Here is a 23,473-nt window from a genome sequence, read left to right as displayed (position 1 = left end):
TGTCCCCTTGTTCTTCATGTCTCTAGGTTTTCTATCTCAGCTTCATAATCCTGACATCAAGCATCTTCACATCTCTGACATATCCTTGATCCTAGCTTCAGCACTATTAAGATCTCCAAGTCTTTAAGCCTGCATATTCCCTTTTTTGCCATCCCAACGACTAACTGGAGAACGGAGGATTTAATGGACAAGGTAAGAGTAAAGCTCTGGCTAAACGTTTGCATTTCATACTTGTCATATACATGAGCTCATTTAAACAATGCCTAAGAGCATTCCCTGTCTTCTCAGTGACACACACATATATTCCAACATGTGCCCTTACAAAACATGCACAATGGACACCAGCTGGCACAAACTCCCCTCACAGAGGAGCATCACATAGAAGAGCTAGAATTTAAGTAGATGCTGTGGATGACCTACAGAAATGGAATGAAGGCAACTTATTTCAGCTGGATTTTATATACAGCCTTCTTAATGAGGCAAGAACTACCTAATTACTGAAACAATGGGAAGATCTCAGAGCCAGGCAGTATTATACAATTGATGAGATTCCACAGACTTGCCACTCACTCATATCAACTGAAGAGAGGAAAAAGGTAAAAGTACAGCCATTCCCAGTTCTAACTCCAGAAATGCAATGGAGCGCTGAGTATTTCTGTCTTTTAGTTCTGTCCACAAAACTGCAAAGTTCAGGCATTTGTTTGAGAGACTGCACACCTGATTGCTGAAAAGATGGACAGAAGACTCTACTTCTTCTCCCCCTTATTATTTAGTGTACTAATACCTCTTTGCCTTTCTTTTTACCTAGAGAGGTCAATAAGATTAATTGTCTTAAGTTGTCTTAAGACTGTAACAAGAAAATTCTTTAATTCTACAACAATCTCACTCCAAGTCCCTTGCAAATGTACATAACCGTGTGCAGTTCTGGGCCCCACAAAGCTGGTGAAAGGGCTGAAGGCATGTCCTGTGAGGAGCAGCTAAGGACTTGGACTTGTCTAGTTTGGAGAAGAGAAGGCTGAGGGGTGACCTCATTGCGCTCTACAGTTTCCTGAGTGGGGGACAGGGAGAGGGAGGTGCTGAGCTCTTCTCCCAGGGATCCAGTGATAGGACACTTGGGAAATGGTTCAAAGCTGCACCAGGGGAGGTTTAGACCGGACATTAGGAAGCATTTCTTTACCGAAAAGGTGGTCAAACACTAGAACAGGCTTCCTAGAGAGGCAGTCGATGCCCCAAGCCTGTCAGTGTTTAAGAGGCATTGGACAATGACCTCAATAACAAGCTGTAATTTTTGGTCAGCCCTGAAGTGGTCAGGCAGTTGGACTAGATGATCACTGCAGGTCCCTTCCAACTGAAATAGTCTATTCTACTCTAAAAGCTTTGTAGCTGTGGAGGCATTGAGTCATCACACATATGCAGCAGGCCTCTAATTTCCTCTACTAGAGGCCTGCTCTACAGTGGACACATACATCTTAGTCATTTTAAGAGGCTGAGATTTAAAACACTGGGGAAAAGTTTTAGAAATGCTGAATTGTTTCTGACAGCATATTTTGTTTTCTAAAGTTTATTTGAGTCCATTTTGATATTAACAGATATCTTTATGCAAGGCAGAAATCAATTACACAGGAGAATCAGTGTAGCTGACTGTTTATAAATATTTACCAAATACACAAAGCAAACCTGAACAGAAATTTTTTCATTAATTTCTTTATTTTCAGGTTTCTATGGCTAGCTTAAGTTTACATATCTTTCGTAGAAAAAAAAAATCTAACTTTTCAGGTTGGAAAAGATGCATTTTTTAAAAAAACAAAACCAGTAATTTTTTTTATTTTTTTTTTACTCAGCAGAGAGAATCTGGAAGTAGAAACCTAGCATCAGGTTTGCTCACTTACTGTAAGACAAGGGTACACACAGAAGTTATCACGCGTTAAGTTTCCATATGTCAGCTATGTAGGTGTACTCTATTACGTCTGAGATGAATGCATGTTAATTCTAGGCTCCCCCTCCGTCAAAATAGAAGTAAGTACGCCTCTGAATTTAACCACACAAAGCCACACAGTAAGAAAACAGAGACAATTCAGATGAAGCAGCTGATGCAGGGTAACTGGTTACCCTGTAACAATTTTGCTCACATGGCAAGGCTGATAACTTGTATCATGAGGTCTCGCAAAGATTCATGAGGTAGTAGACCTCAAATGCTGTTCTATAGATAGCATTATGAGACTCACATGGACTACAAACTTCAGGGGTTATTCAGACATAGTTTACAAGTCTCAACAAAGGTTTCAAAAATTTTTGTTCATAAAACTGAACGCCAGGATTTTCAGCTTTATAAGCAGTACTGAAAATGAAAATCCAAACTAATTTTCCACAATTCAAGATACTCATAATATTAATAACAATAACTAGTATTGTTCACAGTTTGAGGTCATCTGTAGCGTCAGAGTTTTGAATTATCTCTATCTTTTCATTGCCTGATTACAGTACTAAGCTATATATAGCAGCAAGATGCACAGATTGTAAGCAGCTCTTCTAATAATAACTACTTACATTTAATTTGAACAACCCAAGGTACCATAGGCAAGAGGACTGTGGAATGGAAGCAGAGCCATTGAAGACTAGCATGGCAAGCTCCCTCTGGTTCAGAAGTGCCAAACTGAGCTTTCACTTAAGGGCTGTCTCACTCTCAACAAACTTAAGTTTGTGTAAGACATAAGTACAAGTTAACCTGTGCACCATTTGTCTTGTAAATTACATAGATGTATTTGCTGCTAGTTTATCAAATCAATCCTATGGGCATTTTTAAACAAGTAAATCATTCAGGGAAAATCTTCAGCTCTCCTCAACTGAAGAAAGCTTGCCTGAACAAGGAAAGATACACAGGATTCCAATATGTTTAAAATAAGATTGATAAACACAAGACACTTTTATACCATGACGAAGGTGTCAAAGAAGCAGCTACATATTTTACTCACGTGTTACCACAAACAAGGCATAACAATTTTAGGTAAGATTCAGATTGTCAGCTAGGATTCAGCAAAGAAATATGATTTGACAGCAAGAGTCATGAAAGCACTAGGACTCCGTATCTCACGGATGTTAGTAAAGACTGCTATTTACAGAGATGAGCAGAAAAGCAGTGATTGAAACAGATGAAACAGATATAAACCGATTTAATACTTGTAACAGAAACACATTCAGAGTGTTTAGAAGAAAGAAAATGCTAATCTAAGAATTTTAATTCATTAACTTTATCAACTCAGAATGGGATAATGTCACACTATAGTCGCTCCCACTTTCCTCCCAGAAATGATAGCCCTTCAGGTGGGGTAAATGACTGTGCTGCACATAGCCCTCTCAGTCAGAGAAGACCAGCCAGTACATTCATTAAAACTATTCCCAACTTCAGTTTAGGTCAGGGTCCAAATTTTTCCAGTCGTTGTCTCCCATTTAAACCTTTGTTTAACTGCAATGATAAGACAACTGTAGGGCAACAGCCTCTCCAGTACCAGAGCTAACTTTGCTAACAGCAAGGATTAATCCGAGTCCTAATTTGTAACTAAAGAAATGTGCCAAATTCAGACTTGCAGCATGAAGAGGAACCACTGCTACATAAAAAGAAACGGAGCTTAGCGCAAAATAGCATAGTTTCCCTATTTTAAAATAATTTACCTGGAGATATAGCCCTGTGGAACTGATACATGTCTTCTCCAATCAGTTCTTGTGCAACCTGCTTAATCTTCCGTCGGACAGCATCTAGCTTGACTTCAGATTCATTTAGTATTTCTTCCCCGTTGGGAGCACTGCCATCATAAAACAGAAACTGAAAGAGCAGCTTTCAATACATGAGCAAACAGTTAAAAAATATTATACATCTTCTTTTACTAACCAATACATTTTCAACAGCTTCAGGAAAAAGCAAAGCTGATATCAGAATGAGAAACAGTTTAACTTTCATTGATACCTAATGCAGACTCTGAAATTCTGTAGATTCTTACCCTGAAAATAATCAAACTTAGTTCTGGTAGCATGATGTTTATTCCAGACTAGAGTTTTAATTATTGCTTAAGTAAGAACAACGAGAAACACGTGCAAAAGCTTCAAAAAAGTATTCTGGAAAACTAGCAGTATTCGCAGAAGTCCTTCAACCGCTTAAAAAAAAAAATATCCATATTTTGCAATACGTTACAGTGTTGCAAAATACAATACATGATCTACCTGTGAATTTTTTTTTTAAAGTAATTATGGACTATGCTATTTGGGAACAGTTGAAATATCTGATTCACAACCACAATATATACTTAGCATTTAAAGTTTAGTTTATCTAATTTCCTTTACACTTCCCCCTCCCCCACTCCCAAATAATCTATATGATGTATTAGTTTACAGTCTATTTAAGGAACTTCTGGTAGACTGGTCTTGAGAAAACATTTAAAAGCAAACAGATTTCTGAAAGTAAAGCCACAATAATAGCTAAAAGCAAAGGAAAGGGAAATAAAAATACAGCACGGAAAGCTTCTGCTCTCACAAAAACGGGAATTTCTTCCAAAACAGGAATCTAAAATTCAGAGTAAAGAGGGTTTTTTTGTTCTTTCCTTTACCAGTTCCCAGCTATCTAGCCCTTGCAGTGGGCATAGCTATTTACAGTCAAGGCTGTAGCAGTTACTAGAATTATCACAATGCCTCTTCAACAGAAAAAGACCAAGTTAAAAAGAGGGCGACTTCATAATCCCTATTTATAACTGTTACTACTATGGTAACTATAAATAGTTACTACTACAGCAGAAATGTATTGATAGGTAACAAAAAATAAATTTGAGAAAAGGAACAAGGAGAGCTGTTATAACTATAGCACATAAGACAAACGTTTGACACGTACAGTAAACATTTTATACAACAGGCTATGCAAAGCTTCAAATTTTCCTGTTATTCTTCTATTTTGTCTGTGGCTTCCAAAGATTGCTTGAAGGCTCATGAGAACACAAAACATGTAGAAACTCCAAACTTCACACAAAAGCCTCTTAGGTTGCAGTATGTATTGAAGTAAACAGAACCCAGGTCACCATGACCGAGGGTGGGGCTGCAAAAACCAAAATGGGGAAGTAACTGCAGAGGCAACTAACCTGAAGGAAGCGTATGTGCTCTTCTCTCCCAGCTTGCTGAAAGCTGGAAAGCTCTCATCTGCTGTTATGCTCTGCTACTCTGATCCTGGTTAATAAGCCAATAAAATCAACTGAGAAACCTGAACCAGCATCTTTCAATTCTCTAACTGGAGTGTGCATTCATTAGCTCACATCCACCCTAAAGAACATTTATGGGAAGTTAATTAAATTCCTCTCAACAGAACATTGCAGCTATTAATCACAAGCACAGAGAACACTGCAAGGCAGCTTCTAGGTTTCTATGAACACTTTCATACTCAATGTGACTCACCTGGTAAACCTGTGGAGCAGAAATATTGTTCTTTTGCTTTCGATAGTTATATCACGACTGAGCTTCACAAGCCGTTCATATTTATCATGCCTGGTGTCGAGCTCCAGCTGAAACGCTGCAGAATCAATCATTGCAGTGACAAGCATGGTTATCACATATATACAGCATATGGGAAGAGCAGACAGCCTGTGCTACAGTAACTGCTTGTGGTCCTCGGCCTCACTGGCCTTTTCCCCAAGGTGCCTTTTCCCGAGGTGGGCAGCACAGCTGCTCCTGTGTGGGGCATGGCTGCGGAGGCCACCACTGCCCACCACCTGCCAGAGCTGCAAAATTCATCATTGATACTACTTTTGTTTAATAAGAATAAGTCAGGTTTAGCTATACATCAACCCTGATGATGCTTTAAGGCAGCCCAAACAATTTTAAGGTAAAACACTTGTTTTAACTAGTAAAATCTATTCTGAAATACTGCTCTTCAGGAAACTGACTTAAAACTTCACCCAAATTCAGCAAGAGAAATTAAAAAATAAAATCCTACAGTCATTAGTAAAGATTCACCAGTCTCTAAAACAGAACAAACAAAAAGGCATTTGACTAAGGCACATATATTGTTAAAAATGCACCAATTAGTAAAAATAAAGGTTGCATTTCATATCTCAACTAGACTTGGCCAAAAGCCAAGTATTTTACTACCCCTAAGAACTAGAAGTACTAAAGCAAAGTGAGATCAATTACTTAAAATAAGATTTCTGACTTACTGATGTAAATTCTCCCTACCTACAATGAACACCGAGAAGAGAGGATGTATATCTGGTTATCACAAACACTATGAATGTTTCACAGATACCATTAACATTTTATAGACCATTATTCCACCAAACCATTAATAGATACTTACAAGAAATCTAACACACTTCCTGCATGTCTGAGGTGTTAAAGTGTCCATTTGAGAAGATGGTGAAAATCAGCTAAGAGGTTACATTTTTTAAAGGGTATGACAAGTGCATATCCTTTAGAAAAGTGTAACAGTTTGCTAGCAAGCACAATTTAGATGAAGCTACAAAAGTACATGTATTTCTCATTGCCTTGATAAAAATTTGGTTCCTCTTATTTTGTTCTGTTTCCCCAGTTGTCTTCTGAAACACTAAGATAAGTCACAAATGCTCCTACTGATCTCTTAAATCTTCCGCACGTCTGATTGGTGTGTCTCTTCCAAATTCTGAAAGTCAGGTCCACCACTGAATTGTCGTCAAGAAAAAATTTTCCCCCAGATCACAGTGACAGGAACTTGAGGGAGGGTACTTTCCTTCGTAGCATGCCATACATGACATTTCCAATGACCGTTTACCAATTGCATCTACCAGGAAATTCACTATTCTGAAGATCTGCAATATTAGCAATGCTCCAATCTTTTCTGGACAGTTGTGGCTTTTATACTTCTATGTTAGATTTTAAACCTGTTAGGGACTACTAGTAAGTGTTTTGTGACCTGAAGTAAAACATGGACAAATACAGTAATCTTTAGCCTAAAAGGATGCAAGAAAACCTACTGTACTGTTGCCTAAAATTGCAAAGGATTAGAATTTGGGGGATTCCCCAGGCTAACACATCGAGACCACACAGCTCTTTCCTCCACACATTCCACTTTAATGTCTAATCTATCACTGAAAGCAAAGATTCAGACTATATTGATTCTGGCAGCACAGAATCAGACCATTAAAAATGAGGTTTATTAAATCTTAACCTTACAAACCAAGATACTATCCACTCTCTGTATCACTGAGCTGTCATATTTAAAATGTATTAAGCAAAAAAAGGTGTAACTGGATACTCCTTGGGTTTTTATTAATTATTATTATAGAAGACAATTTTTCATTAATTTTTTGGAAACCTTTGGTGCCAACAGATAACCATGTCAATTCAAGTACAACATTTTTCCAAAGAGATGAAAAAGAGCAAAATGTGTATAATAATTTAATTTTACACATTACGATGTTTAGATTCAGGCAACATACATAGAAATAGTGCGCCATTCTGGTTCACCTTATGCAACTTGCTCAATTATAAGCTATCTGGAGCACACCTTTTCTTAACAGTTGTGCCTGACATTGAGACAAAGACCACCAATGTCTCCGTCTGGGGCTAATAAGCACTAGTGCAATACAAAGGGCTGATCTTTGAAAAGCTAAATAAACTGTGTCCCTTACATGCTTTCTGAAATTAACTGAATGCTGCTGACTGGATCTCATGGGAAAGAAGGGAAATAAGTGTTGTTTTGAATTAATGGCAACCTTATGATAAACTGATATGCTTGAGGGTGAAAAATTGAAGTTGAAAGTACAGTTGCATTACTCAATTCAAGTGCAAGTGTATGTACATTATTTGATATAAAAGTTCAGGGGTCAAAGTTAATAATCTGCCAGATGATTTTCTACACAGAAAAAAAAAGAAATATCTGTTTTAAAGAAAGCGAGGAAATTATGTGATGTTTAAGTGACCATCTATAACAGCCATCCAGCTCTTCTTCATCCTCCTTAGCTTCATAAAAAAATGAGGGGGTGGGGAAAATTTTATGCCAAGAATTAATCTGTTCCCCGTATCACATCTCCTTCCTCCTTCTGTCAAGGTTTCTCATTTCTGAAGCTCAACTTTGCTTTGTTAGGGCTTGTCTAATGAGAAAGTTCAACTAAATTTAATGGAGTTTAAATCTGGTTTTGTGCAAAATCCTATGGAAACAATTTGGTTGGAGGGAAGTTTACACTTGCTTATTTAAAGAAACCGAAATATAAGCTAATTTTAAAAAAGCACTCAAACTAAGTGTCTACATACAGGTTTATATTAGTTAGCTAAACTCCTATTTTTTAAAAATGCATGTATAAACAGCTACCAACTTGCAAATCAATGCATCCAGATTTACATTAAAGTAGCTTAGTTATCTATGTATCAGAGCTGAGGTCAACAGCTAAGAGCCTTCTCAGTCTCCCCAAAGGTAGCCATCTCCTGTCCCCATGGCTCAGATTTTGCATTACACCTTTGCAGATTTTACAGTTTTCTGCCACCAAAGGGCCAGGTCACCTTTTGTCTGGCTGAACACTTACGCAGTTTGCTTAGCATCAGTTCAGCACAAGTGGGATGGAGAGAAGGAACAGGAGACAGGATGAAAAAGTCATGAGTCAGGAGGAGCTATGTGAAATCCCACTCACAGGACTTTATTGCACAAAAAGCAAAACATCAAGCTGTAAATGTAGGAAGCACAAGTCCAACTAGTTTCAAGTTTCTCCCTCAGAGAAAGCTGGTTTATTCCATCACTAAATACTACTTATTTCCTAGCAATTTCTACACTACATGTTTTTGTAATCTGGCTTTCCAAATGCTTACTTACACTTAAAAGACGTCATCAAAGCTGAAGATGGATTAACATTCTCTTTTTCCTCTTTTCTTTGACCATGTGGAAAATTGTCATGCTTTCGTTTTCTGAACCCACCTGATCCTAGTAATAGAAGAGACACACACAAAAATATATTTAAAAATAAAGTCGCTTTGCCAGCACCTAAGCACCATCATAATGCTGTCTTCAGAGCATTCCTGACTGTAGCCACATTTTACAGGATAGAATAAAGGTAACTGGATCAACCTTATTACCAACTGACGTCATCTTCACATTATCATACTACTGTTTCCACCACATTCCTAGTAAAGATTAGGAAAAAATCCTACCAATTTCAATGGATGAGTGTGGTAGGATTCCAAGTCTTTTTTCTGAGGTGGTTTTTTGGGTTTTTTTGGTGTTTTTTTTTTTGGGGGGGGGGGGGGTGGTGTGTGTAAGATCTTCATACCCTTTTATATTTCCTTTCTGTAAGAGAATGGCTGCATGGAAATCCTTGTGTCAGCAAGGGCCTCAGGATTAGACCTTTTTTTTTATTATTATTTTCTATATTCAGTTTGACAGGAGTCATTAAACCTACAAGTTTTTCATTACCATAATTATTTATGTCATGGGTCGTGAGTAATCAGAAAAAGCAGCAAGGCATAATTTAAGTAGACTACCATTATCCAGGTATGCAGGTTTATCTCCTGCAGCATAGCATCTTACACTCTGCCCATTGACTGGTTTCTTCTCTTTTCACCCCACATAGCTGTTCTCTTCAAGTGGCCTTATATGCCTCTTCCTTAGCCTCCCTTTTCAAACCCTCACCCAGAACTCATCTCTTTTGGATTGTGTTTTACTACTGATTTACACTTTGTAATGTTTCTTCCTTTTGTCCTTCCTTCACCTAGGACTGACTCATTGTGTCATTCACGTTTTAACCATTCCTTCCTCTTGCTACCTCCTTTTTATGACAGCTGTACGCTTTGTGTTCCTAACAGAGGCCAAAATTTGGCAAACTCTTACACACAAGAATACCTTTTTGAGTATGTAGAGTTCTCTCAATTTCCTTAAAAGAAGAACAAAAGGAAGCCACTTAAAAGTTACAGAAGAACACTGGATTTTAAAATGTTTCCGTTTAATTGTTTATTATCCCAAACCAAAACCAGAAGTGGGCGTAGTTACTTTCTAAAAGAGGAAACTGAAAATCATTTTTTCCTTCTTTTCTGTTAGGACATGAGTTCAGGGCTTTGTTTTTCCTGCAGCAGCTGAAAACTTTACAAACACAACTCCTGAAATAGTGCAGAAAATTAAACTCTGTGCAGTATTCCAAAAGTTGGGAACATGATGATGACCTACAAGAAAAAACAGGCCCTCCTGAAGTCAGGTAGGGGCAGGGAGAGAAACACTGGATAACCAACAATTTGAAAATCAGAAAACCACAGAGTGCACTAACAATAACTTAGCCTTAATTTAAAAAAAAATATATTAAAAAAACCAGCTTCCTTGCTGCAGAGCCTACTTTCAGGCTGAAGGGAGGTCTGTGTGACCGCCCGGGCTAAACCAACACAAGGGTTGCAAAGCTAGTGCTGCAATATTGAAAGCCAGTTATCGCTACAAGCACTTTACAGGCCTAATGCATTTTGGTTGTAGCAACTGCTTTTTTACCACCAAGGCTGAAGACTTCTAAACTACATTCACAGGCATATGCGTAAAGCCCAACTGAGAAGGTGACAGGGCCTCTGAAGAAACGGTCTGTCTCAGCGTAAGGGCAGAATTTAGCGACACGGTTGAGGGGAACCACTGGTTCACGGCAGAGGCTCGCACCTCCGCCGCCTCCCAGCCGCAGGGCCTGCCCCCGCTTTCGCCAGCCCCAGCTCCTCACGCCTGGCTCTCCTGCCGGCTCAGGGAGCTGAATCGGCCCCTGAAGGCCCGCATTGCCGCCGGCCGCCGCCAGCTGCGGCTGGACCGCCCACCGCCGGCGGCGGCAGGCGGCGCATCGGCCGCACGCCCCGAGAGGCGCCCGCCCATGCCCCTGCGCGCCAAGTGGCCGCGGGCAGCCCCGCTCCGGCGGGGAGGAGGCACCGAGCCTCGGGGGGCCGCGGTACTCGCCTCGCTCCGGCGGGGGCCGCAGCCGCGCTGCGCCGCGCCACGCACCGGGGAGGCGCCGGCTCCAACCGCCGCCGGGCCTGGGGGGAGAGGGGGAGGAGAGGTACGCGCGCCGCCGCCGTCACCTTCCTTGCCGCTCATCTCGGTGCCGCCGCCGAGCCAGGCCGCGTCCCCACGGCAACCCGCTTCCGCCTCGCGCGCCGCCAGGGCCCCGCCCCGCCCCAACAGCGCCTACGACAGGGCGCCCGAGCGGGTGCCTGACGACAAGGCGCCAAACGGGCGGAGAGCGCCGGCCCGTCTCCCGGGCGTGGGGGGCGCGGTGCGGAGCTGTGGCGGCGTGGAGGGTGATACCGGGCTTTGCTGCCCGCGAAATCGGGGTAGCCCTGTGGGCCGTGCCGTACTTGCGAGCAGGCGACTCCTTGGGCAGCTAGGCTGCGACCCCGCCGTGGGGCCTCCCTCGCCCGCGGCACGACGGGACATGTAGTGCTGGGGCGGGGGTGGCGGCGCTGTCAGACCGGGGCCGGGTGGCAGGGCTGAGGCCGGCGGGGAAGCCCTGGTGCTACCTACCCGCCGCCCCCGACAGCCGGAGTCTTCCGCCACCGCCCTGCCCGACCAGCTGAGCAGAGCGGGGGGCGGCGTTGATCCTATCGACTTTCCTCAGGCTGGACCCGCAGAAAGTGGCTGTCATGTCGCCTTCCCCTCAGCCCCGTCCCTTCCCTCTCCCCACTCTCTGTCTCCTTACTGCCCCTTTCTTCCCTGACATGTCCGGACCGCGGTGCTTGCCTTCCACGCGAGGTGAATCGGACCACATCAACAGCCCAGAACAGCCAGCGCCAAGCGCCGTGTTACTCCCCTTGGTGCCCAGCGGGGAGAGGGCCCCGCAGCACCCAGCTACGAGGTGTACAGGTGAAGGAGGCCCGGGAGGATGCGAACTGACAGTGAGACAGGACCTGACACTGGAGACACTACGAGCTGTGCACTGTAAAGACCTGATAGCGAAGCCACCTGATATCTGGAAAAGAAATCAGAGAGGCAGCAGATGTAGCTGCTGCCACAGGGAAGGCAGTGGCCACCGCAGGAGAATAGAGGTCCCTGGCCTGCAGGCAGGGAGAGAGGAGCGTGAGGGGACTGAGGATTGCTAATCTGACCTGTTTTGGGACTGCTAATTCCTGAACCTAGGTTATTTGCATCCTATGTTTTGTCAGACCCGGTAAAAATAGTTTTCCCTCTGTTAGGGATTTAGTGTGAGTGTTCATAGGAGACATCACAGGATTGAGCACAAGGGAGGTGGCTGTACACTGTAAATATCACCCTGCACAGAGGGTACTTGGTGACACTCCAATTCTTATGGTGATGAGCTACAAAAAGTCTGCTTGCTTCACTGGATTATTCATGCTTTTCTTTCCTACACATGCATCCTGATGTGTTCCTCTAACATGTTTAAAGAAGGGGATGGGTGTTGTAAATCCCAAAACCAACAGGCTTGCAAATCATCAGTCTCATTGCTCTGCTGATAGATTTCATTTTTTGTCATAGCTGTCGCCTGTTTTAGTAGCTGGATTCCCAAGGAAACAAAGCCTATATGAGCACAAAGGCCGAGTGCTCACAGCCTTTGTGTGTGGGTGTGCATGTGTGTCTGTCCTTCCTCCCCACCCTTAATAATTTTTTAATCTGTTGGTCAATTGGTCGAACCGATTTGACAGAGGGAAAGAGCCTCCAGGAGTGATTATAAACATCCTGACTAGGGAAAAAAATTTGGGTGGAACTTGCACCTTACTAGAAACCAGATAAGCCCAGCTGTGAGATGCGAATGCTTCAGTCCAACGTAGCAGAGCCCAGCCTTTGGGAGTTCTCGCAGAGCGGGAACACTAGCCCTGGCTCAGACCTTTATGTTTAACAAATAAACAAATACAACTAAGAGAAAACTTGAATACCAGGTGAATCTGTCAACAGATTCAGGAGGACAATAAATCACCTAAGTCAGATAGTGGAGAAGTAAAGTTTTGGCCATGAGCTTTTAAACAGTCTCTAGGCAGCCAAGCAGGAGTTGCTAAAACCTGGTATTTCCAAATATCTGGAACACATGACTCTGTCATGCAGTGTTCAAAATTATTCAGAAGCATAACATAAAACCTCTCTCCAATTTCCTAATCTAAGAAAACAGATGTTAATCACATTTGGAAAACAGAGTACAAAGAGGATCCCGGCAGAACTTCCTCAGGCCTGATCTGCATATTGAGTTGTGCAACAGCTTGATTGCTGCCCTGCCAGCTGCACAGGAGCTATCTGCTTTCTATGTACCTAAATCAGAACAAGAAATTATTTGTGTCAGTGTTATCGCCACACACATTTAAGCACAACCTTTTGTTTTAGAAGATGTACACAACTGCTTTTGGAAACACATACCTTTTTTTTTTTTTTTTTTTTAAACTGTGCTATTTCCCTGTTCTCGGCAGCTATTTGGACAAAAAGCAAAGTGGTTTTGGTTATGCTGATGTCACAGGATAGTGGAAAGAGCGCTGGCATTCGAATGTTTCCCAGCAGTGGATAATTTTCAGCCAATTGTGAGGAATGGAGGTTTGGTCTTGCACTGATTTCTGTTGGACTTAGTGACACTTTGCATGTGCCCAGAGATAATCAACAGCTTGCTTGACATCCCTGACATGCTGTCGTGAATGAGAATTGTTTTGCTGGGTTTTTTTCCTGAGACAATCCATTTAAATGTGGCAGTGATAAACTTCTCTGGCATCAGCTCATTTGCAATATCTTTCCCTTTCTTCTAGCTGATAATTATACCTTTCTCCCTCCCCTTCCAGTTATGTTTTCTTTATGCCTGAAAAGAATGGCACCTGCACAAGTGTGAAGAAGCAATAGCAACATTTTGAGGAATTAAATGGTAACAGAAAGGAGGTGCAAGGATTTAGGGTAGGGAAAAAAACCCAAACAAACCAACAACAAACCAACGAGGTTTTCTCAGAGACTTAAGGTCACACTGAGATGTTGCATATAGGTTGCATATGACTGTGCTCCAGATCCTAAGACAAGGTTGGTAACTCAGCTTTCAAATGGGAAAAGAGTGGATTTTAAGAGTCACGGTTGTGAGGACAGAGCATGAATAGGTGGACCAGGTATGATCTGTGCCTTTCTGAGTGGGCAAACCAACTGAAAACAACTACTGTAGGAGGTAGGAACTTCATTCATTTTATCCCTGAAGTCTGCCACTTTGGGCAATGACCTACTTTAATAAAACACTCCTACGCAATATTCTTCAGTGAGGCTTTTGCTCTGCTACAGTACTGTCAGCAGAGACCACCTTGAAATGATGCTCAGGAGAGTGGAGAATTAATCTTTCCTTCTCTGGAAAAGCCCGAGTCTAATACAGGCTCAGCTGAACACTGTGAAGGGCAGACATAGGAGTGGTGGCAGCTCCAGCTCAAGGACCACACTCATGAAGCTGCTTCGACACCTACAGCTTCAAGTAATGGAGTTGCACAGAGGTGAGGCCCAAGTGATTTGGCAGACACATGAAATCACCATATCTTTATGCCTCAATCATTTCAACGTAGCTCTTTGGAAGCTGTTTAAGATCCCTTGGTTTACTGGCAGAGCTCACAGTGTACTCTTCATGGACCTGTATGGCTTGTATAGCTTTAGAGACAAATGCTATCTTTGCAATGCCCTCCCATGTTTAAATAACCAGCCTGGGAATGTCTCCTAAAGTCTCTGCTAAAGCAATAGCATTACAGATACTTAGAGCTGGAATTATCTCCGCATACATATCCTTTTGGGTTTTGTTTTATCTCATGACATGACACACTCTTAGAGCAAGATTGTGAGGTTGCCTTGGAGATGGAGGGATTAACTATCAGGCTATCTGTCATACTGAAATGTTCACATTAGCCAATATAACTGTGAATGCTTTCAACAAACAATTGAGTGCAGCGAAGTGACAAAAAGCTTACGAAATGGTCACAGGGGAATTGCATAAACTGGGGTCAGATGTTCAATTTGAGACTGTTACATGACCAAGGAGTTTTGCAGCTGGTTGACGAAAGGAAGCGGGAGGTCAGCTGGTCTCTAGTTGTTATAACAACAACCTGTTATGTTTCTCAGGCAACAGAGATGCCCATAGTCTTTTGGCAGGGTGGATTGGGAGGATGATTTCCTCTTTTCCTGGAATAATGTTTGAAAGCTGTGAATGTTTTTCAGCTGGTTGAATTTGGGATTTCTCTTGGAAGTGGCAGGATCCTTCCAAGTGCTAATACAGCATGGTGCAGCCTTTGCGTGAATCAGCGGGAAGACTTTGGGAATGCACCATCTATTTAGCCAACTTGTAAATGAGCGAATGGAAAAGAAAAGAACAGAGAGAACCCACAAGTTTGCTGCAACATCCAGCTGGAAAAAAAAAAAGAAAAAGAAAAAAAAGAAAAAAAAAAGAGACCAACTGTGCATTGCCTTTATTCCTAATGTTTAGTTTATATCTTCCAAGGGAAAACTGGCAAGTGACCGGCTAAGAATAATGTACCCATGGGGAAAGTTTGTTTCTAAACATGAACAGTTAGTGCCTGGCTTATGTCTGGGTGGGTGTGCTGGCTATTTCATAAAGATTTCATTCTGTTGAGGCAACCACATGAAAGAATTGCTTTGGAGGAATTCAAGGTGAGAATATCTTTATTCTGCATCTGCATCAACACCAACACCCTTAATGCAGTAGAAGCAAAGTGCAGAGACGAACCTTTCTCCCTCATCTCTCCCGTGCCCCTCTCTGTGCCTGAGCCCCTTGCAAATTATAACTGAAGTGATCCGATCCTTTGTATTTCCAGCTGCTTCAGTTTGGCCCACTCGATGAAATGCTGGGCTTTTCTGCCATAGTGGCAGGACAAAGAAAAGGTACGGGCTAAAGTTATGGTTTGTTGTAGTTTAGGAGAAGATGCTGATGGAGTGAGAGCTGCGAACAAAGCAAAACCAAAACATTTCCTTCAGCTATGGGAGTCACAAAAGCGAGGGAGCCTGAAGGTGCAGTTCTCATCAGAAGTGGTAAGTCCGATCGCATAACAGCAAAATTTGCATTTTTTTTTTGTACCATACCTAAGTCTCTTACCTGAACCTGAAAAGTCTTCAGTACCTATGGCCCTCAGTGCCTCGTGGATAAGCAGTGCCAAATACATATTCTCCTTCAACCTCTTGGTCCTCTTCAGTGCTGCAGTTTTGAGGTAATGGCTCTTAGCAAAAGAGTTAATCTGATTCATCTGCAGTTAACCCTCTGTAAGAAGGAGTCTGAGAGTGGTGTTTGTGTCTACATCTGAGAGAGGCAAAATATTACATTATATATGGAAAACCCTCATTCATGCCAATGTAAATCAGGAGTAATTCTGTTTAAATTGGGTACCATTGAGATGACTATCAGGCCTTGAGAATTCCCAATGTACAGAATATTTTATGCTGTGGTATAGGTAGGGCCAAAAACATGGCAAGGCTCAGGTAGGTAGAGAAATGCTTTCCTAACAATTCCCACCAAAAAGTTCTGTTAAAAAGCAGTTAAGGTTGCTCCAGGGCAAAACACACCTACACAAGAAATGACAGGTTAGGGGAACCTTGTTCCCATAAGCTATCATGCATGCCTCATATTAACCACTCCCAGTGACAGACTCCAAACCCCAACAAGAAGCTTCCCTTGTTCTGCGGGATAAAGAAACAAACTAAATATCCATCCCTCCTACACGCTTCAGTGCAAAACCCTCTGGCTTCTGCAACACTAACATTAGTGGCTGGTGCATGTGTAGAGGCTATGGTGATTACGGGAAAAAAAATGGGGATTAACAAATGTCTCCCTGAGCATGCACTCTGCTGGTACTGCTGGTCTCAGGGACCTTCATGGACTTGGTCAGACTCTGTCTTCTCTGTGGTGGACCACTCCACTTAGTAGACCCCTTCCCCAGTGCAGAGCTGAAGAGCTGTTTATTGCTTTTTATTAGACTGGAGGATGAGCTACTTTATGTATTTACACTGGAGTAAATCTGGTTCCCTTGCTCCAAAAATAGCTACGTCTGCACCAGCAATTTGTATGGGACTTCTAGATTTATTCCCAGCTGAGCCAGGAGAGATTTTATGTGAAGGGGTTTTGCCACCCAACACTATGGGGATCCTGGGCAGAATGATGACGGCACTAAGTTGTAGTTACAATTAAAGCTTTTTTTTTTTTTAACCCGAACCTTATCATCAGCATAGCAATACAGGATTTTTATAATCATAATCAGTGTACCACAATTTTATAAGTAGCACAGCACAGAATTTATAGCATAGCTTAGCTCATGTTTCCTAATCACGTGGACCCTGTGCAGATTGGGTCAAATCTTAATACTTGGCTTGTGTTATCAATATAACAATCATAATCTAGGCTCGAAACACATAAAAAGAATATGAGTCACTCAGTCTCTGGAGGAAGGAGATGATGGTGAAGGCATCCTTGGCCACTGGGGAGTCACAGGTTTTGCCATCCAGCAAGTCCCACTTAGGACTTGTAACTGCTTGATTTTATAGACAGTGCTCTGTCTGCTGCCACATTTCCCTGTTCTGTGATGGGGTCATCACAACCTGGTTGGCCTGGTGCCTGGGACCTCCAAGGCCAGTAAGGACAGGAGTACTTGGCCCGGCATTCAGGAACATTGAGGCCAATAGGGAGAGGGGTAGGAGAAATCTGCCTGGTGTGCAGGACCTTCAAGACCTCATGAAGAGGGAAAAGGGGACTGATACGTGACCAGCTTGGCCACAGAGAATGGCCATTGGCCTTATAAAATAGCATTAGTTATGCTAACCAGGAGCAGGAAGTACCGGTTACAGATTTGTGTTGAAGAAGCCTTTGCTTCAAAGTGTGTTAGTGGTCTTCCATCTACCTTCCCACTTAGCTTTATACCTTCCCGCACCCAGCTGCTACTTTCATCCAAGTTTCTTCTGCTCCACAGGGTCATGGTGACCAGTACTGACCAGGTTTCACCTCGTTTAAATGCTAATACAGAGGTAGTTCTGCCTTTTGTACCCAGGTGCTCTTGGTATCACATCAAAAGACTTTATCCACTACCTCTGTGCCACAGGACACTCATGAGCCTTCTCATACTCTGGAGAAAGGCAAAGATGTGTTGATCCACGCACAGAAACCAGAAGGTTTCTGTTGGGCCACAGGGGAGGGTGAATTCTCTTCCTATACAGATTGCATCAACACAAAGAATTAAAAAGACCTTTGTCCATTGAAAATGAGCTGGAGAAAACTTTGTGAAGAGGTATTAGTCTAAGAATGTAATTTTGTGTCATGGGTGATGACCTTGGAGATGCTGAGGACAGTAAGACTGAAAACCTCCTCGCTGAAGCTACCATACCCATGCCAATGCTGTGACCTGGTCATAGTCTGTTACTTGACCATGTGTCTCCAAAATTCTGGAGGCTCTCCCTGATTGCTGTGCTGTGTGGTCAGCTCCAACCCGGAAAACTAAAATTATTATAGAACTGTGCTCATTACAGACTGAACATTTTATAGTTCTGTCACAGCGCAAAGGCCCCTGGGAGCAAACGAATAAACGTTTGATATGCATTTATAACCTCACCTTTTAAAAGCCAGCATGAAGTTTTTATTTTCCTGTCCTCCAGGAAAATCTTTTTATATCAACAACTCCCAGATAATCAATACTTGTTTAGAAAACTGTAATAACCAAAACATTAATCCTAGTGCCTTTTTAATGCTGAATGCCTTTATTACTGCTTCCTAAATTTACCGCAGGCTATGTAAGGGTAATACGTTACATAGAGTAAGCTTGGAGCAGGGGACTTTGCAGGATACCTACACATGATGTCCACATCTCTACTCACTGGTCTAAGTATATGATATCAAAATGAGTGGAATCTTTTCTCTATTTCCATTACAAGTATATATCCCATATGGATGTCATCAACATCAACAGTAAGCTACCCTGTAAGCTCTTTTGAGCCACTGTTATTAAAAATACATTACACATACACCTGTACAAGTTGAAATTTTGGAAGAACATGTCTATTCCCCAGAAATCAAAGTACTTTCAGTGCAGATGCCTGCGGGGGACAGTGATCATAAAGCAGCCAGAGAGCAAAAGGAATGCTGAGATTTCAGAGCCTGCGTGATTACCCACAGCTGTACAAACAGTACAGTGGAGAAAACAGATCGACCTTGGCCATGTTTTGAGAGTGCCAGATAACCAGGTCCTTCAACAAGCCCTGTTTCAACATGAAGGGGAAAGAAGAGACGGTGAACGCAAGGAACACGAGGAAACACAATAATGACAAAAGCAGCAACATCACAAGTCAGCAACTTGAACATCTTCATGAGACAGATCTGGGATAGAACTGGTTGGTGATGACAGACATCTGCCTTATGTACCTGGCAGTGTGAGAAGTGGATTAGACTAGATATCTGACTGCAATATCTTAAGTACAAGTAGACGGCACCCTTCAAAACATGAATTATTGTGCCTTAACTGTCCCATAAATATCCATGGCAGCGAAATTTTAGCCTGTTTGCAGGGAATTTGAAATAGAATTTAAGAGGCAGAAAGTGTTTTGGTGTACTTTCTGAATCCACGTGGCTGTGATGGTCTTTTCCCAGCTTATTAGTGCCTGCATCCTCCTGTACAAAGAGAACATTGGGACGCCCCGTTCTAGCAAATAATTGCAACGCTCATCTTGCTGACCTCCCCTTCACCCTTGCAAACAGAGATTTTCTTTGCTGTTTCCTCACATGACTGGGGAACGCACCTTCCAACACCAGGACTACTTGCAAAAGTGCAAACACTATCACTAGGCTGGCCATCAGCATCCCCTCTAACTCTTATCTTGCGCTGTGCCCCTCTAGGGTTGTTAAGTTAGATGCTTAACCTTGGGGGAATCTCTCCTCTGCTGTGGTGGGTGAAATACTGGTAGAGAGCCCACTAGATCTTAGACCCACGAACCATGGAGGCTTCATGCAGGATGAAAGCTAGAAATGAACTTCCTCCAGAGTCTCCCAGAACTCAGAGCAGGCTGTGGAGGTGATCCTCAGAATAGTAGTGGGAAACAGCTTGAGGATTGAAGGAAACCTTATCTTTGCTGTGCTGGAAAACTAAGCGTTACACAATACTTGTTTTTCTCACCTTGTGAATTCTGCCCTTGCAATGTGCAAATCCTCAGGGATATATATGTTCACTGCCATCCAGCATCTTGCTAACTACAGAATAAAGAAGAGAGCTTGTGAAGATCACTGTGAAAAACATTACTGTAGTTTTGAAATGATAAGAGTTCCTTAAACAAGAAAAAAAAAAAGAAAGAAAAAAAGAAAAGATGGCAGAAAGGAGATGGAAAGGGATCAGAAGGTGAAGGTCACTATTCTGTCACTCACTTGCTAGTGGAGGACTCCCCTCCTAGCACAGGGACTATGAAAGTGCTTCCCGGTTAAGGCTTCACCTATAGCTGCTGCCAGCTTGTCAGGGAAAGCATCTCTCTGATGAAAACAAATTCCTGTGTTCCCCTGACACTGAGTTGCTCCTGCAACACGGCAGCTCTCAAAGAACCTGAGTGACTCCAAGGAGAAACACTGCATTTACCCTGGCTGTTTTGCTCTCCTCTTTCAAACACTAGTTTTATATTCTATAGTCAGCTGAGCAACTCTTTGCAAATTTTACAACCCGTTCTCCCCAGAGCCTGACGGCATAAAGCATTCACACAGTGCACAACCTGAGAACTAAAGTATAAAATACATGAACACACATAAAGCCTGTACAGAAGGTCCTGAATAAGGTCAGTGAATCTGCCTACACCTTCAGGAGCAAGCACTCACCTGACTCATAAATTAAGAGTTAAAAATAGATCATGTTAAACACCGATGAAAGCACAAGTAGGCATAGCATATTATTTAGATTTGTCACACAAAAATCACGTATCTGATTTACAAGATAGTGTATGGAACATGTCTTCACCAGATACCTGCCAACTGTGTATTGAGACCTTTAGAACAAATTTAGAGGAATGAATAATTACAAATTGCATGTAATGAGTAGCTGTGAAACAGGATAAGATGCAAGAAGAGTCTTTCAAAACCAGATCATGCCAAGCTAAGTAATTATCTGTCTCAGATGTGATAACCCAATCTCTTTGGCAGAGGAAGCATGGTAGGTGTCACCTATTGGACTTCAGTAAAGCATTTGATTCAGTGCCTCTACTTAGGTGATTAAAAGGCAAACTGGAGAAGATGGAGATTAGTAGGCAAATTGTAAAGGGAAGAGGAACTGCCTGAAGGGAAGAAGATAAGTAACGTTGGAAAGGTGGCGTGCTGGAATGAAGGGGTCCCACAAAGACCAGTTTTAGGGCTTTCAATATTTTTACTGACAGTTTAGATATTAAAAAATCAGGAGTGTTGTGAAACATGACTGATGTGTGATGAAATCTGTCAACAGCAGAAAGCTGGAGGGTGTTGCCGGTACTCAAGAAGTTATGGATATCACAGGCAGAGATCCCTGAGAGATGAAATTAAACAAATAAAGTCAAACACTATAGTAGTTTGTAAAGTAAAACACTGTAGTTAGCTCTATTTTCAGAAAGCCCTCAAACTGGAACAGGTGCTGTGAAGAGATGTCCAGGAAAATTATGGGGAATGGACAGCCTGTCCTCTGAGACATGAGAAGAATTTCATCAAAGCAAAGGATGAGAGAGCTTACAATTTCTTTCCATAAACACCATGGGGGGACAGGAGGGACGAAGACAAACTATTCAACTTGAAGGACAATTTGGCTTAAAAATATTTTAGTGCAAACTGGCCATCGACAGACTGAGTCCTGAAATTAGAGGAAAGCTCCTAGTTACCAGAGACATGACCAAACAGGCTTCCCACAGAGGAAGACAGCAGCAAATGTTGCTGATTTTCGCTATGAGGTGTATTTAGTTTCCAAAAATCCTGTACCACATGGCTGCCTGCAGCAACCTGGGCCAGGCTCAGTGCTCCAAGGGCTCAGTTCCCATCTCTGTCCCCGCTCCTGTCCTCAGTGCAGCTGCCGGTGGTGTCCCAGGAAGGCAGGCATTCCTGGAGTCTGGTCTTACACAAGCAGGTGTCTCACCAGTTGCACAGACCGGGAGGCAAATCTTTGAACCTCTGTCTCCCAGCCCTCGAGGAAGGTCGCTCCCTTTTCTCACAGTGCTGCACAAAACACAAAATCCTCTTCTGTTTCTCCAGCTGCCCCAGGCATTGCTTAATACTTGCCAGTTTTCCAAAGGCGCTCTTCATTTTGATCTTAGGCAGTAGTTAAACGGCTCATTTCTCCAGCCCAGGTGCTTCCACCACCGAGGTGGCAGGGGAGAAGCAGGCTCTGTGGCAGGCAGGTTGCTGAGCCCATGTGCGGCATTTCTGCCCCCACCACCTCACTGCTCTCTGCCCCTGCTCCTGGGGCTGCAGCATGCCGTGCTCTCGGCCGCGGCAGCACAAGTGTCTGTGGGGACCTACCACAGCAAGCACCAGGCCCGGCCGAAACACATGCGCCGGTGCAGTTGCCAGGAAGGTGCACACAGGCTCATGGGGAGAGGAGGAGGAAGGGGAAGCACGCAGCTACTGTGGATTATCCATGTGAGCCACACGTCCATAGTGGGCCAGCCACCTTTCTCACTGCAGGAAAGAAATGTGTGGTTTGAAAAGTTTAACATGATCTTTTCTGGACCCAACTACTTTAAAAACACTATGTTGACCATGGTGGATAGCCAGGTGCTAAAGCACATCACAGAAGTGCTTTTTCATATTTATGAACTCCAAAGCCTGGTTCTTGGAAGAAGGGACAGAGAGAGTGTGGGTCAGGCAGTAGAACTGTGAGCTCGGTCAATTGCACCAACACATCTGGAGCACCTCAGACCTCCAAAGCCACCGATCACCTCCCAGGGACTGGCTTCCTACATGTGTTCACAGTGATGCGTACTTTCACCACTGCTGCTTTGACGTGCAGTGGCACCCCCACCCCCAAGCTCGAGGCTGACCACCAGAAAAATGCCCTTTGTCACCCTGGCACTGCTGGCCACGCCAGGTCTACTGAACCACCCACCTTTTTTCTTCAGCGTGGTATTGGCCTTGCAATAACAGGAACTTTTCCAAATTCTCCTTGAAGCCACCCCCTCTTTGCTATGTCTCCTCCTTGCTGGCAGCGGCTTTCTGTGGCCAGAGGAAGTAGTGGGTACCTGCAGGGTGGCCCCCCGGCCCCTGGGAAAGCAGCGTCTGCTGGGAAAGTAAAAGCTGATTTTCCTTTGCACACCTTGGCATCAAGGAGGTGCACTGAACTTGTCCATCTGTGCAGCTCATGTGGCTGTACGCTCTGTTGGCATCAAGGAGCCCCGTGGGTTTTGAGAAGGTGATCTGGCCAGTTTTCATAGGAAGTGTTAACAGGGAACACACTGCGAGCAAGCTCGTGGAAGGCAGGGGATGTGGGACAGGGAGGTATTTTAAATTCTCTGTTAGCACAGTACAATGCTGGCCTGAGCCCAGGGCTCCTCAAAACCATCCAATACCTATTCTAATGGTGACAGCATTCAGAGGTA

At 43.1% G+C, this 23,473-nt stretch overlaps 1 protein-coding gene across 2 annotated transcripts in view; it reads right to left on the bottom strand.

Moving 5' to 3' along the window:
* The window catches only part of TSNAX (translin associated factor X), a 51,224-nt gene that overhangs the window by 8,539 nt on the left and 19,212 nt on the right, over positions 1 to 23,473 (bottom strand). Inside the window, exons 1-4 of one of the 2 annotated variants that reach the window (XM_054818833.1) lie at positions 11,032 to 11,100; positions 8,813 to 8,920; positions 5,431 to 5,545; positions 3,670 to 3,800 (exon numbers count right to left, since the gene is read on the bottom strand). In XM_054818833.1, coding sequence (XP_054674808.1) covers positions 3,670 to 3,800; positions 5,431 to 5,545; positions 8,813 to 8,920; positions 11,032 to 11,047 — 370 coding nt within the window. In that variant the 5' untranslated portion in view covers positions 11,048 to 11,100. Of the gene's footprint in view, positions 1 to 3,669; positions 3,801 to 5,430; positions 5,546 to 8,812; positions 8,921 to 11,031; positions 11,101 to 23,473 lie in introns of those variants that run through there. The other variant, XM_054818834.1, reaches the window with a different exon arrangement.

This window comes from Grus americana, chromosome 3, assembly GCF_028858705.1.
Source record: "Grus americana isolate bGruAme1 chromosome 3, bGruAme1.mat, whole genome shotgun sequence".
NCBI lineage: Eukaryota > Metazoa > Chordata > Aves > Gruiformes > Gruidae > Grus > Grus americana.
The sequence above is the reverse complement of the archived record's forward strand: the minus strand, read 5'-3'. Positions and strand labels throughout refer to the sequence as shown.